At 48.7% G+C, this 15423-nt stretch overlaps 4 protein-coding genes across 4 annotated transcripts; 3 read left to right on the forward strand and 1 right to left on the reverse strand.

The window, feature by feature from the left end:
• Positions 1 to 821: 821 nt before the first annotated feature.
• On the forward strand, positions 822 to 5724 carry GGI43DRAFT_408042 (uncharacterized protein). Its single transcript, XM_083206314.1, has 5 exons — positions 822 to 995; positions 1075 to 1169; positions 1244 to 1315; positions 1403 to 1731; positions 1800 to 5724. Exons 2-5 carry the CDS (start codon positions 1117 to 1119, stop codon positions 5033 to 5035), a joined length of 3690 nt encoding a protein of 1229 aa, XP_083059527.1. The 5' UTR covers positions 822 to 995; positions 1075 to 1116; the 3' UTR covers positions 5036 to 5724.
• A 277-nt stretch (positions 5725 to 6001) lies between these two features.
• On the forward strand, positions 6002 to 7123 carry GGI43DRAFT_384864 (isopenicillin N synthase family dioxygenase; the record flags this gene model as incomplete). The annotated part of the gene is made up of 1 exon (XM_083203574.1): positions 6002 to 7123. The coding sequence occupies one exon, from the start codon at positions 6002 to 6004 to the stop codon at positions 7121 to 7123; it is 1122 nt and encodes a 373-aa protein (XP_083059528.1).
• A 3734-nt stretch (positions 7124 to 10857) lies between these two features.
• Positions 10858 to 12652, forward strand: GGI43DRAFT_80736 (uncharacterized protein). The gene has a single exon (XM_083210335.1). The coding sequence runs from the start codon at positions 11202 to 11204 to the stop codon at positions 12459 to 12461; it is 1260 nt and encodes a 419-aa protein (XP_083059529.1). The 5' UTR covers positions 10858 to 11201; the 3' UTR covers positions 12462 to 12652.
• A 936-nt stretch (positions 12653 to 13588) lies between these two features.
• GGI43DRAFT_408051 (uncharacterized protein) lies at positions 13589 to 14444 on the reverse strand. The gene has a single exon (XM_083206315.1). The coding sequence runs from the start codon at positions 14281 to 14283 to the stop codon at positions 14014 to 14016; it is 270 nt and encodes an 89-aa protein (XP_083059530.1). The 5' UTR covers positions 14284 to 14444; the 3' UTR covers positions 13589 to 14013.
• Positions 14445 to 15423: the final 979 nt, after the last annotated feature.

Raw genomic sequence — 15423 nt, forward strand, 5'->3', positions numbered from 1 at the left:
TATAGAACAAGCAGTTCGTCAGGAGATTAATGGGTGTTTGCAGGATATAATGTGATTCAGATGGCGTCGGTCCCCGTAGTTCTGTGCGTGTTAGCAGCACTTCATTGAGTATACTAAAATCGTCTGTTGGCAATAGCAAAGCTGGCTGAGAAGAAAGAAGTCAGCCGCAATAGTGGCGAGCATGATCATGTATTGATATAAGATTAACGATCGAAATCCCGAGTCTAATTGTAAGGAAAGAAGACAAAGCAAATTGTGTGCAAAAAGAGGAAACAAACGAGAGGAGCAAGGGAAATATATAGACCAACTTTAAACGGCCCTTTTCGTCTTTGCAAACAGCTTTTCATTATACTTTTAACATATATTACACCAAGTTTGTAACAAACCTTTTCCTGAGCGCCTACTAACTCAATATTATACGAGACTCCAAAATCAGCTCCATGGACGGCCCTGTAAGGCGAGATCTACGGCTAACTATAAGTTCTGAATACTACCTAGGTGGGTAGTATAAATAGAATCGCCCGATATGGTACCAGCGCCATGCTAATTTCCAAGCCGAGAAACTCATTCGTAAAAAGTCACTGCATCGTAAATACTGCGGTGAATCAGTATCAGCATTTATTTACTTTGTATTATGATTTGCATTCTGTTTATGCATTTAACTTCTGTTTATTTTTTTCGTAGCAGACAAATCACTGCATTATACAGTGACTTACTTGTTACTTTTTTCCGCCAAACGCGTCTCGCTATTCGCGGGGCCACCAACTTTAAATTCACCCCCACACGATTAACTACCTGTTTAGTACTAGCTCCAAATACACAATTTCCTATTCAGGCACAATGTAAACAAAGGCTGCCGTTTGCAATTAAAGAAATGAATTTGGGCATCGCGCACGCACTTTGGCACTCTAATAGACACGCGACGCCCTTGATTAACCCTTTAGGCGCCTTTTCAATCAACGCGTCTTCACGTGGGGTGACAATTCACCGAATGTGTACGTATCCTTGCTATCGATTTGTTCTAATCTTGGGCTTCTAGTGCCGCTTCTTTGTTTGAATATTGACAATTGCTAGAATTCCGCCAATTTGACGACGCAGCCACGATATCTGGCAGCCATGGACGGAATCACCAGCCCGCGATGGGCTCACGGGGACGAACCCGTTGCGATGTAAGACTTCTGCTGTAACTGGATCTCGCTATTTGGAATGCTGGAGTTTTGGTGGGCTAATTGGCGCGTGATAGCAATCCTCTCCCAGCGTCGTTTGTGACGTTTTTCCTTGCGGCTAATGAGGCTAAGACGAAGTTTCTCGAGACGTGTGTATCTTCCGATTCTTGGAGTTGCTCGACATTGGCCATGGTATGGTGATAGGGACTGACTCGGGTTATCTTTTGTGCAATTAGTTCGTGGGCAGACAAGTTTGTCGCCCAAAGACCAGCAACAATCTCCCGTGCCTGGTGCCGAGTACCCGTTGCGGCAGGCCCTTCGACTATTCACAAAGGCAAAACAATCATGAAGCGGGTTGGGCGATCAGCGAGCGCTCCGGCAGTGAGGCCACAAAAGGTCACTGCCGTCGAAGCTGCTGCTGAGGACTTGGAAGAGACACAAAGAACCAGCCGTCGCAGACTCAATTCGTTTGTACCATCAGCGTATGAGTATGAGGCCGAGCTCGAGCTAGTAGGATCACCTCTGTCTCGAGCAGAAATTGTAAACACAATGATCCGTGCCAAGGGTATGTTTGTTTCGTTTTACGGTATCGGCTCCCCGTTGAATGAGAGCATTGGCTTACTGTTGTTGCAGTCAACGTCGCAAACTGCTTCCTCCACGAAGAGCACGCCCAACTATCAGAACAGAAATTCCTGGCCAAGCAGAACACATTCTCCAAGATGATTGTTCCCCTGAAGCGCCGCTTCCACCATTACTCCTCCATTGACTTCGAATACGCCAGCGGTGGCAATAGAGTGGCCATTTTCAGCGACCTCGATCCCATCATCTCCAAAGCTCTCCAGACCGGCGTCACAGAGATCGACGTCAGCATGGCATCCATCACAGAGACCGCATCCAACCTCCAATCGATCCGTCGTAACCCACGAACTTCCCTCGCCGCTAGTGGTACACCAGATTTACCAGATATTGCAGACATTGCTGAGCCGTCAAGCCCTCTGGCTTTGGAACCAAACGAGTCTAGGGCCGACGCCAAGTCGCCTACGAAGAGATCTACCCAGTCACCGAGCCCGACAAAGAGCAAGAGCTTCCGCAAGAGACTCAGTGACACAATTGTCAAGCTGCTACCTGCTTCCAGCCCTCGTGCTGAGCCTTCTCCCATCAAGCCAGCCAGTCCCCCCACAGCCAAGAGAGATGCTCGCGAAAGAAGAGGATCCATCATTATCAGAAGCCCCAATACAACAAGATCGCCATTATCGTCAAATTCAACTCCTGGCCTGGTTCAGTGGTCCGGCAGGATCTCCAAGGATTCACCTTTTGCGCGATGGCGGCCAAAGCGCAAATCAGAGCCCGTCACTCGTCTTTTGCCAGACTTCTCATCTCCTTCTCGCAACGAATACTCTCCTGTTAGCTCTATAGCGCCTGAATCTCCTATTCGCCACCTTCGCCCTCGGGAGCCTACTCCTTCCAAATGGTACAGCTTCCAGCCTTCAACGCCCAGCAGAAAACCATCTTCTAGGGCAGCTACGCACAATCTCGATGACGAATTGGAGCTAGTCAAGTCTCTACCCGCGTGGATGCAGCACACTGAATCACCCTCCGCGTTCAAAAACTGCGACCTTGACAATATCGACTTCAGACCCGCCTCTCCCTCATTTACTAGTTCAGTTTCCTGGATGAACAGCCCCGAGAGTGCCAGTGAGAGCGAGCGCACCAGAATCGTCAGGCGACGCAAAAGTGAGCCGCTGTTCAGAAGCTTGCTCAAAACTCAGACTTCGCGGCGAATGTCACTTTCACCTCAGAAAACTGACGGCGGGGTTATGCCTACCTCTGAACTTTTCTCCCACCTTGAAAAAATCCCCCAAACTTCTAACCTCTTCAACATTTCTGCAAGCATCAGCTCTCTCGCATCGCCTTCAGCCAACGTGATTGAAATTTCCAATCTTCCTACAGCTCTGGTCAACATACCCGACGTATTATTCAAGGATATCAGTGAACAAGCCGACGAGAACATGGATGCTCTCAACGCTCAGTACAAGGAGAGGATGAAGACTGTCATGCAAGCCACCGGTAGCACCCTCGATGCCGACGATGTTTTCAAGCCCGACAATGAGCAAACTGCAGTGGAACGACTGGTCAAAATGGCCGAGACTCAATGCAATGGTCACGCTAAGGTCGTGGTCGCCAAAGAGAATGGAAGGCTTTTTATTCGGTTTAAGCTGCCGTTTGAATATTCCCACCTCTTCCCCGAAAGCCAAGTTGCAGACGAGACTCACTTCTCGAGCTCTCTCTCCATGTCGAAATCACCACAAGTCCAGGCTTCTCTTTCTCCTCCAAGACCCCGACTTACGGAGGATGAGATGTGGGAGCTGGAGGAAGAACTTTATCTCGAGGAGTGCGCAGAAATGGACAAGACCCTCGCCGTCTCTGACTTTGGCAGCTCCCCTGTCAAGCAGCAAAGAACCGCTTCACCCGCCTATGACAGGCTGCCAACAAGCTCGCCTGTTAAGCAGAGCAATACCTCTCCTGCCTACGACAGGCTTCCTACCAGCTCACCCTCTCTGGCGCCGCAAGACTCAAACGATGTTAGCATCACTTTCCCTGACATCTCCTACGAGCTTGACGGCAATACTACTATCCCCGGTCTTGCGAATTCATCGCCTACAAAGACTCCCATCCAGAGCAAGTCCATGATCAATTCGGAGAGCTCCTCTCTCTCTGACCTCGAAAACACACCAACCATGAACAGATCAGCCGAGCTCAGCATGGCCAAGATGGCCGCCACAACCAATGATAAAGAGCAAAAAGAAGCTGATCTGAATCTCTCTTTCACGCCCGTCAACCGCAAACCATCTCCCAAAGCCAACGCTGAGAAGGAAGCCGAAAAGTCACAGCCCGCGCCGTCGTCAGCCACTAACCGTGCCGATTCACCAGAGCGCGATTACATGCGAGACTTTATCCGCCGCTCAAAGCACAGACGGCCTTCGACCACAGATCTTGGCTCTCCTATCTCACAAAGCCAGCGACAGCCTCTTGGTGCTAGAAGCCCTAACATGGAGACTCGGCAGCCTGAGAAGCGCAAATTTGAGAGTAGCGAAGGCGATGAGAACGAGGCTGCAGCTGAGCCTGCCACAAAGAAGATTCGTCGTCCCCGATCCACCCCGCCGAGGCCTACTGCTGCAGCTGCCCACGCAGACTCGGGCGATGAAGATCCTCTTTCAGTAGAAGTTGCTGCTCCTTTGACTGCCCCTGCCCCTGCCCCTCCCACCTCTGATTCTTCTTCCCGCCGATCGTCTCGCCTCAAGACTAGAAGTGCTATCCCGAAGCCTTCTGGTCCGGCACCTGTCCGAGTGGGACGTCCTGTTGGTCGTCCACGCACCGAGAAGGGGGACCAGGTGGACATTGTTCACCAGACTCGCGCCAACACCCGCCGTAACAAGGGGAAGGCCGAGTACCCTGCTCAGGTGATTGCCCGGCAGGCCGAGGCGGCAGGAGAAGCAGAGGAGGAGGTCGGCGCCCAGGGATCCGACCAGCCCGCTGCCACGGCAGTCCCTAGGACTCGCCGTGGCAAAAGCGTGGTCTGGAAGGAGCCCCTGGCTGACTTCCACGAGGAGGAGGCCAAGCCCCAGGCGGCCAAGCCCCAGGCGGCCAAGCCCCAGGCGGCCAAGCCCAAGCGAGGCCGGCCCGCAGGCTCCAAGAACGCGGTGGCGAGGCCCTCTGACGCAAATCGCGTCAGCAAGCCCGCACCGAAGGTCTCGGCAGCTACTGCTCGGCAGCGAACCTCACGGCTCGCTGCCGGCCTGGGCATGGCCGGTAACGGGACCCCCGCTCCGAAGCGGGCGACCCGAGCGTCGACCCGGAGCCGAAAGTGATGGTTGAGCCGCAAGGCTCCCGTTGCTTTTGGCCTCGGGGAAGCGTTTGAGAGGTGATGGTTGAGCTCGCAAGAGTTCCTGTCATCTCTCTGCCGGTCATGGGAAAGGGTGGGATGGTTGAGTCGAAAGATTCCCATCCGAGCACCAAACACAAGACCTGGGAAAGGAAGGTCGAGCCGCAAGGTTCCCTTAGTACCGGTTGAGTGTTTGGAAACGGTGGTTGAGCCTTAGGGCTCCCATCAGCTCCAGCCAAAGGAGGAAGCGGAAGAAAAAGGCCGTTTTGTTTTGCATTTGCTTGGAGTTTGGGAACGAGGAGAAAAGGGGGGAAAAGGGGGAAAAAGGCGTTTGGGGATAAAAGATACCAAAGTGGTTTTTTGTTTGGCCTGTTTGAGCATTTGTTGGTCCGGATTGTTTCCCAGGTTATGGGATCAGGATTTCGGTTTTTTTACAGATGAATTCAAGAATTGACCCATGAATTGTTTGCTTTTTGACTGTGCATGTGTCTGAGAATTAGACGGGTAGATGGACGAGATTTGGACGAATAGGGGAATTGGTCTTGGGCAGCTAGAATTGCTGCGGACATGTGATTGCTGCGGACATGTGATTGCACATTAAAGTGAGAAAAGAAGCCAATGCTCTCTCAATTTCCTTCTTTGGAAGTATGCGATGTGATATTTTCCCATATCTTGAATACTAAGTAACGTTTTAGCCAATATGTCGAGAGCTAAGAGACTGTGGAGATGCATCTGCAGTAGCTGTTTAGATCGGTCCCCTCCGTAGATAAGTCATCGGCATCCCCCGCATCTTGATCGATAGAGAGCCATTGATATCGGCTATTCTTTTACCGATCTACATGAAGAAATCTGGAGAAATAGCATTGCTTGATTTCTTGTTCAACGGTTAGCAAGGCTTAATTAATTGACTTACAGCTTCATTACAAAATACCACATCAACTTTTACACAGCAATGTCAACAGCAGTTGCAACAACGCAGCTGCGCCTCGCCTCGCCCAACGGCATCATCACGCGAACCGTCCTGAAATCACCCCTTCGCGATGCTCTGCCCTCTGAAATCCCCGTAATTGATATTTCTCCCATCTTCAGCTCGTCTCTTAGCGAGCGCCAGGCCGTCGCGCAGCAGGTCCGCGCAGCAGCTCAGAACATGGGCTTCTTCTACATCAAGAACCATGGAATACCGGAGGATGTGACCCAAGACGCCTACGAAGCGTGTCTGGAATTTTTCCGACAGGATATGGAGACCAAGATGGAGGCGACCTATGAGAATGCGAAATGGGATAATGGCTATAGGGCGCCGGACACGCAACGGTTGAACCCGTATGAGGGGATTGATGTGCGGGAGTCGTTTTCGTATCTCTACGACCCGCTATATGACCCTACGGTTGGAGATGAGGGGATTAAAGATATACCAGAGGAAGTGAAGAATCATCTGCATAATGAAGAGTATCCGTGGAAGAAGACGAGCAACTTCCCGAGGCTGAAGGAGAGCATGGTGAAGCATATCGGGGAGTGCTTGAAGCTGGCCAGAGCATTAACGAGATGTTTTGCTCTATCGCTAGGATTGGAGGAGGGAGTGTTTGATGAAAAGGTGAAGTATCCGGATGCGTCGTATGGGCTGAATTACTATCCGCCTATTACACAAAAGTCTACTGGCTCTACGATACTACAAGAAGATGATGATGGTGATGAAGAAAGAGTGTCGATTGGTTCACACACAGACTTTCAGCTCTTCACCATTCTCTGGCAAGACTCCCACGGCGGGCTCCAAGTCCTTAACAAGCAGGGCCAGTGGCTGCGGGCGAAACCCATCGACGGCACGCTGGTGGTTAACCTGGGCGACTTTATGCAGCGCATCACGAACGATGCATACATTAGTACGGTGCACCGGGCGAGGAACCATAGTGGTAAAGAGCGAGTGAGTATCCCGTTCTTCTGGGGGTTTGGCCTGCATGAGACGTGCAGTGTCGTCGTAGTTAAAGAGGGGGAAGAGAAGAAGTATGAGGATGTGAAATGTGATGATTGGGTGAGGAAGAGAATCGAGGGGATGCTGGAGCTTGGGAAGAGCGCATAGCAGGAGCTGAGTAGAGCTGAAGCTGAAGTTGAGCTGAACTCGGAGCCGAGGCTGTCACCAGATCTAGATTGAAGAGTAGCTTTGTTAGCACAGAATGGTGGTTTTGCAAATGACGAGGCGAGAGATCATGGGATGCTCATCCAAGGCTCATGCACAGCTCATGCACAGCTCATGCGAAGCTGAGGCAGCTCGTCCCATGACCCTGGCCGGGCTATGCAGAATAGCTAAAAGTCGATGATGGTTGAGATCTCGATGGCAGCTGTCGCAGTCAGTATGTCGTCATCCGGAGAGGTCTCCGATGTGCGGAGAGCATTCTGTGGTCAATATCTCCGGGAGAGCTGTCGCCACAGTTGGCTGAAACAGCAAAAGTAAAAAAGGAACACAAATAGGATAGCTGCAATTAGAGAGGCGAATTCTACTTAAAAAAAGCTGTTGAGAGAGGAACAGGATTTTGGGGCCGAGGAATAGGACAAGGGCGGGATGACGCAATGACGTAACGTCCCAGCGGTTTTAATGCGGCCCCTTGCAGGCGAGGGCCAGAATGCGAGCAAAGAGCCAAATTCCCATCCGGAGCAGAGACGCGGCAGAGTCGTCATCGGTTTTGCGCAAATGGTTCATTATTATTAGCAGCATGACTCGGTGAAAGAAAGAGCGTTGAAAACAGGTATATGGTTTTTTAGGGAGCACACCATGGGCGTGTGAGGTTTTATATTAATTGCGCGTCGATTTTTGTTTCTGGGGATGCCGTTGAAGATGTGATGATGTCATTATTTGTTTGGAGCTGCGCGCTTTAATGCCCAAACAAGGGCAGCCCGGTTCTTTTATTTAATTAATATTATTGAGAGTTAGTATTACTCTTCTACCGTTTTGAACTGTAGATTATCGCGCTATTGTTTGGAGTTGTACCGTGCGAATGTTGCTGAATGTAGCTGGTGTGTGTGAGGCCATCTACATGGAGCAAGGCTAGTATAAGTCATGCAATGTTGAGCTTTAAGATAGTTGAATGGAAATATGTAATAGCAGTAGAAGCAGTAACTAATAGCTAGTGGTATATATCATGAAGCATTTAAATACAAATAAAGAATGTTACGCCTTATGTCTGCACAAGTGACAACGTGACAAGTCTGAGCCACTGGCATCTTCCTATTCAAACTCCAACCTTGTGGCCTCGTCGGCGGCAAACCGTGCATTTTGCATTCGTACATTTCTCGTTAACATAATATCCATAGACAACGTTCTTCGGTGCGGGCGTCGTGCAGAAACCGCTTCTCCCAGAGGTTGTCGTCTTTCTGCCGCAGGTGCCTGCATATCGCTGGTACAGGTGACCGCATTTGCCATAGAAGTGGTACCATCCACACGTGCACTTTTTGGGGTTTCGAGTATGGTGTACAAGAGAAGCATTTGCCGCAGCTGGGATCTGAGCAGGTTTGATGGGCAGTGGCTGGTTCTGTGTTGCCCTGAAGAATCGAAAGATTGAGAAAGGCGATAAGCGGCCAAGCTGGCGTCGTTGGAGCTGTGCAAGCGATTGGATGGACATGGGGTCTTTTTTTATATAAATAATTTTTGAAGAAGAGAATTTTAAAAGCGAATGAATATAGGTTCCTTTTTAATAGTTGTTGAAGAGAGCGATGGTAGGATGGTTTCTTATGCTTGATATCCGCTGACTCTTGCTTCCTGCTAGATATATATAATACAATACAGGCAACGAGGCTTCTTGAAAGGCAGATAGTACAGCCATGAGGCCTCTTGAAAAGCAGCTTCATATTGCATCTTTATTCATTCTAGGAAAGACATCACCAACACAACCTACCATTTGTTTCAGAACAGCTCTGCGCTGCCTATCCATTGGCGTGAGGCGTCCCTCCTGAGTGCATCGTACATACGCGCCGGCCGCAATGTAGGCCGATTACATGCAGCCTCGCACCAATGGCAGTAGTATTTTCCTATTTGGTATTGCGCGAGGCAGCCCATTGTGCCTGATGCTCAAGTCCAGTAGAAAAGCAGTAAGTCCTGAGTCGTGCTGTTCGCACGACATCGTTAGCCATTTACACGATATCAGGCGGGTGGCAACACTTTGCAAGTATCTTCTATATAAAATTTACTAGTAAGTGACTTTTAGCGTGTTGTGCGAAGCGTAGACTTACAACGGGGCTAAGCCACCTTTTCCCAGCGGCGCAGCTTGCATGAAGTTATGTGTACGTTGGTTAGAGAAATACTGCAAGGCGTTTTACTAAAGAAACTCTTTCGATTACTCAATGGAGAGGCTGAAAAATAACCACGCTGTTCATCGGCTATTATCAGTCACCTAGATACGTTTGCGCTAGCTGTTTGCGCTAGCGTCCAACTGGCATCAAGCAGAAGTATTATGTACCCAGTACAAAAGTTTGCATATTCAACTAGCATTAATATCTTGTACTGAGTACTGTACATGAAGCTATCGAGAAACGCATATACGTTAAAAATCCAGCGTACTAGAAATAGTCTTCCTATTTATATAAAGACAGAGATAGATTATATATACGGATTTAAGCCTTTACTTCTTTACTCTTTTTTGCTCAAGTACTTGGTAGCAATGGTAGCAATAGTAGCAATAGTAGCAATGGTAGCAGTTGATAATAAATAGGTAGATAATGATATATATTCTACGTATTTAAGTGTGAGTAAATCTCAGTAACATCTAGCATAAATATCCCCATTGCTATATCCACGAAAATGACAAGTCTGTGTCAATACTCAATTAGCTGGTGCGAAGACTAAAACACTATATGTAAGTACATCTTCCCAATAATTATGGACTCTATTCAAGAATTAACCTAGTAGCCGTGTCGGCAGCAGTCCGCACATCTAGCATTGACATAATATCCGCGGACAACGTGTTGCGGCGCGGGAGACCTGCAAAAACCGCTTTTCCCAGAGGGTGTCGTGTAACTGCCGCACGTAACAGGGTATTGTTGGTACATATGACCACAGTTTCCATAGAAACAGTACCATCCGCAAAAGCAACTATTGGGATTCCGAGCGTCGCGTACAAGGGACCTGTTTGCCGCACCGCGTATTTGGGCCGGCTAGATCCACTCAGGTTGGTTTTGCATCTTGAATATTTGAAGGCTGGAGAAGATGAGAACAGGCAACTTGATGGTGGTAGAAGTATGAATGTAATGAATAGAGGATGAATTTAAAGACCTTTTTTCTTGATAGTTTCTTGTGTTCGATATTTGGCGACTCTTGCTAGCTATATATACATATCATTTAGAAGATATTTGCGCATTGTGATGCGAATATTCACATGATATTGTGCGAATTGCCAACTGATATTAGACAAATAGTAGGACTCATTTCTATTACTCACGGAAGTCAAATCACCAGACACTCACGCAGCACGAAATAGAAAAAGCACGGCCATCGTGCGGAACTATTGCTCAACGTCTTGGTTGGCCCGTATATGAACAGTTCTATGAGGAACCAGTCCTGAAACTAAACAATACGTTCTGTTGGTGATGTGTTTGCATACAACATTGGCATAAATTAAGAGGCATAATGAAGCCGCCTTTTAAAGAGCCTCGCTGTCTACCTATATAAACTTACTAGTAACTTTTAGCGGGCTATACGAATAATAGGACTCATAGGAATTGGTGTGCCCAGTCATTTCGCAGGTTACTTAAAAGTGCTACGCAGCCAAGAATTATAAAATTGTTGGCAGATGAAATAACGCAAGGCATTCTACCAAAGGAAATGGATGAATGGATGAGCTAGAAAATGATCGTGCTGACCAACAGCATTATCATCAGGAGCCGACACGGAGCACTGCTGTGCGAGGACACTAAGGCGCCAAAGCTACTAGCAGCTACCAAGGATAGAGCTATGTACAGGTACTTATATGACCGTAACAAACAGACATAGTGTCTTGTATCTAGTACACTAGTGTTCTAGACTACTAATAAGGTATATAACCTTTCGCAGCTCTGCGATTTTGCTAGAAGCGCTATTCTGACCACTGCAGCCATTCATTTTTATGTTGCTGCCTTCCAGCTAATCTCCCGTTATGTCTTATTTGCATATTGTAAACAACTAGAGAGACATGATTGAAGAAGAATGGAGGTATTTTGCGCCCGGCGGTGGTATCTTCCCCGGGGGGCCGAGCGACTGGTATGTCCTTGACTGGGATCAGCGACGTACTATTACTGTTACCATGGATGAAGAGCAAGAGAGTTCGGACATTGCCATTGGACATCTCAAGAAGCACATCGATACTTTGGGACCTGATGTTTACGCCATCCATTTATCACAGGACGGCGAATTGATCTCAGTCTCAACCAAGCCTGAAGATGACCAAACGACCTGTGTTTACTATCCTCCGCTGCAGGATGTTCAGCGTCCTAGCCATGTCAAGACTGTGCTCCGCTCGGATCTTGTCGAATTAGATCGATTTGGTCCGAATATCGATCTCGTTTCTTATTTGCCCCGCGTAGACGCTGCCGAGCCGAGAAAAACTGCCTTCAAGTACTACTTCCTCATGCAGTTCCTCTACAAGCTTTGGCACGAGATGAACTTGTGGATGCGCCTCCCCGCGCATGCAAACATTGTCCCGTTTGACCGACTTGTGCTAGACGAGCTACACGGCAACGTCGTCGGCTTTACAACCCTTTACATTCCCGGCGGCACGTTGAGTCGGGATAATTCGTGTGTGTTTAAGCTCAAATGGCTCCGGCAGCTTATTTCTGTTATCGACGACTTAAATCTCAAGTATGGCATCGCTCATCAAGATGTCTCTGCGCGGAATCTTCTCATTGACCCCAAGACCAACGCCCTTATGTTGTTCGACTTCAACTATAGTGGCCGGATAGGCGGCATTGGATATGGAGAAGACCGGAACGATGTCAAAGGGGTCATATTTACCCTTTACGAAATCATTACGCGCGACACGCATTTCCGAGATGTTCGACACAGTGAACAGAATCTAGCCGATGTTCAAGGATTAGAGGAATGGGTGCAGCACCCGGATGTTAAGCTTGATCATCCCGTTTCGGAATACCGAGCGGTATTGAACGACTGGGTGGATAAAAGGCAAACTGGGAAACAGATTTCTCATTATACAGAAGCACCTGAATACATTGACTGGCCAGAATTCCCGGAGCCGCCCCCAGAAGATGTTGTATTGGGCTCTACGGTTGAAAAATGGGTCCTTCTGGATCATCAGCGCCGCGATGAGAGAGAGAAGGGCAATGCCATCTTGAATTGGGAACGTCCTGCGCAAAGCAAGCTTAGGAGCGGAGATTGCTTGCTAGCCAATGGACAGTTTGCGCCCAATACAATACACTGGGATAAATTGAATAGATAGCGAGCCTTGCAGTCTAGAGTAATATAACTATTTGTTTCCTCCTTGAAGATGCCCGATGGAAATACTGAGTTGAGAATAACGTAAGCATGAGGTTAGAACTTATAGACATGGAGCGGCCATCGCTTTAAAGAGTGATGCAGTGACCCATAAAGTCTTTCTATGAAAGACGAATGGCGCTCTTCAGCCACACAAAACAGCTGGCCGTTTTAAACTGATATGGAATGCAGCGCCTTCTCCAAGCCAAGTCCCAATTATACCGTGCGAATATGCGTATCATGGGCCTCCCACATACGCCTCCTACGCCTCATCCTATACGCCTCATCGTGAAATCTCGGAAGCTAAACATGTTAGCATGTGAGCCGCCTTATCTGTTCTTATGACTCCAAAAAAGCCCTCTCCCTCCTTTCTGCATCTTAGATCTGGCTGCAAATGTTCCGATTTCGCATTGGCTTTTTCTCGCTGCGTGTTTGAGATAAGGACGTGGAAAATGTCGGCTTTTAAAAAGTAGGGCGCGTTTCAGGGCGCGTGCACAAAACACCGGCACATGATCGGTGGACTAACGGTGAAGAAACGTTAAAGGTGACGGTATAGGCAAGTCCGGATTTATTAGCGCAAGGACATTTTAATACGGTCAATTATTTTTGTAACGTTGCCAGTTGTGTCCCTCGGCAGGGCAAAGCCGAAATTAGACGCCCCGGCTGATAGCAAGGCACAGACATAGGCATGGATATTGATAGACATGGACATGGGCATGGAGGCTTGTATAACACGCCCGAGCTCTTTTTTTTTTTTTCTTCTCACTCTTCGCTTACTGTAATCCTCTCGCCACTGCCACTCGCTTGTGCTGCTTACCTTCTCAATGAAGAAGTCAGGATCATGCCACGGGCCCATATCAGGTTTTCCTTGCCAGCAAAGAGCATCCTCGTTGTCAGTGTAAGTGGTCTCGACGGAGCATATGCGGGGTTGAAGCGGGCTCAACCCCGCCATCTATGGAGACCTCGAGAGGATATGCCAAGGCAGCAAGGTAGATGCTGGTACGAGTAATAATAATACGAGTAATAAATGGATAGTACGAGTAGTAGCAGTTGTAGCTTAAAAGCTTGCACGAGTAATGAAGGCGGCGAACGATAGATGGGCGCTTGTTTTAACGGCTAACGGATGGATACGATTCGGCTGGATATACCCCCAAGTGGGCGGCTAAGTAGCTAACCGCCGAGAAAGGAGGAGGAGAATGGCAAAATTTACAAGCTATTGCGCCGAGAGAGGATCCGGACAATCCAACTAACGGCGAATTATTGGGTGGATGTCGTTGAAAGGGCTGACGGCTCATGAATCGCCGAATACTGCACTCCATGCTGCTACTGATGGGCATCCAGAGGTCGTAGCTTGACAGGTGGGCTCTGCAGATGATGCTACTGTACAGTGTTGATAGTCGATGCAGCAAAATCCGGGGTAGAAACGGTATGCCCGAAAGAGCAATCCGTTACTGTGCATCCATCCATCTCAGACTGGCGGTGTCGCTAGCAATTATAACCCATCAATCAACCCGCTGTCATCTTGTTTTATTCAGATGCCGTGATTTGCGCCCAGCACCATTCTTTGTTGCCCTTGTGGACGGCGATCGGCATCGGCATCGACGAATGCCTGGTAACGGACGCTGCTGACATGTGCAACATGAGCACGGCCACGGGGCCCCGAACAAGAAGGATGATCGACGATTAAGTGTGTGTGCAGCAGTAAGCCACATGGTAGTGGTTGGTAGTCTATATGGCAGGCTATACGCTTTGCAGGTATGGCGAGCGGGATATTTCGAAACATACATGGAGTTTGACTTGCCAAGGCAGGGCGTAAGAGTCGCACACAATATGAGTCAGACTTTTGTCAAGAGAGAATAAGAATCAAAGACATGGAAAAAAAGAGATGGAGTGCAGAGTAAGAGCGTATGACTCGGCAATGGAATTGTTGCATCTTGACAGACTATTACATGTAGTATTAGTATTATTCTTACTATTCGCTGTGCATTTTTTGTGATGCGTCCCATCAACCCGATCCCCGCCTATGCCCACGCCCCTCCTCCATCTCCATCCTAGAGATTCGATAGGATAGGCTCAAGGGGGCTTAGGCAGATGATGCGAGTGATTCACCGGCCATGCAAACATCTTTCAATCAGATCGATACAGCTGGCCCGTCGTTTAGGCAAAAGCCATCGGCCGTGCATAATATGGGCTGTGCGTGAGTCTTTTCGCCCAGTGAGTCTGTACATGTCTTGTTCGACTTATGCTGCCTAATACTAGTTGCCTGCAGGTATGCTGTATACCTGGAGATGATGGATGATGCGTCCAGTCACACATATTGCGCCTATTTACAGGTATATGCAGCATCCACTAATACTAATACTCGTCGATTCGCGGGGTACTTCGGGCCGCATACCAACTTGTTGGGGAGGCCTTGAACCCTGAAAATTTTCTCTGCCTGATGCGAGCCGATCGGCCGTGCATGCATGCGGGCGGCTGATAAGGTAGGGCTCTCGGTGCCGAATTGCTGCTACGGTCTAGAATAGTTGCTGCTCTTAGGCTAGGTCAAGTCTTGGAGGTGACTGGTCGGTTCCGAAGAGGTGGTGTGTGGAAGAGCCGATGCAGCGATTGGTTATAGAAGCACTGTGATACGATGGAGAGCGCGCGTACGAGGTATGTCGTTGAAAGTATGTCGTTTTGATGAGGCTCGGCTCGGGTCTGGCCTCTTCTGCGATGTGAGCTGAGCGGAGAGAATACGGCGGTGATGAGATGGCTTTTATTGTGGATAACGGTGAGTCTTCATACGAAGTAATACAGCGAGAAAATTGGGATTTGATGCAGGATTTCGGTGGGCAATAAAGGGCAGTGCAGGCATCATGATTTGCACAACGGGCGATTGGCTGGATGGGACACTTGTTGGCTCATCTATAGTGCCTTGCGCGCTTGAT

Source organism: Trichoderma evansii (assembly GCF_050947405.1).
Source record: "Trichoderma evansii strain SZMC 28006 chromosome Unknown GGI43scaffold_13, whole genome shotgun sequence".
Lineage (NCBI taxonomy): Eukaryota > Fungi > Ascomycota > Sordariomycetes > Hypocreales > Hypocreaceae > Trichoderma > Trichoderma evansii.

Coding starts and splice junctions, on each gene's coding strand:
- GGI43DRAFT_408042 (XM_083206314.1), top strand. CDS start 1,117: ATGGACGGAATCACCAGCCCGCGATGGGCTCACGGGGACGAACCCGTT. Junction 1,316..1,402: donor AAGACGAAGTTTCTCGAGAC/GTGTGTATCTTC, acceptor TTGTGCAATTAG/TTCGTGGGCAGACAAGTTTG. Junction 1,732..1,799: donor CACAATGATCCGTGCCAAGG/GTATGTTTGTTT, acceptor CTGTTGTTGCAG/TCAACGTCGCAAACTGCTTC.
- GGI43DRAFT_80736 (XM_083210335.1), top strand. CDS start 11,202: ATGATTGAAGAAGAATGGAGGTATTTTGCGCCCGGCGGTGGTATCTTC.
- GGI43DRAFT_408051 (XM_083206315.1), bottom strand. CDS start 14,283: ATGTATGTTTCGAAATATCCCGCTCGCCATACCTGCAAAGCGTATAGC.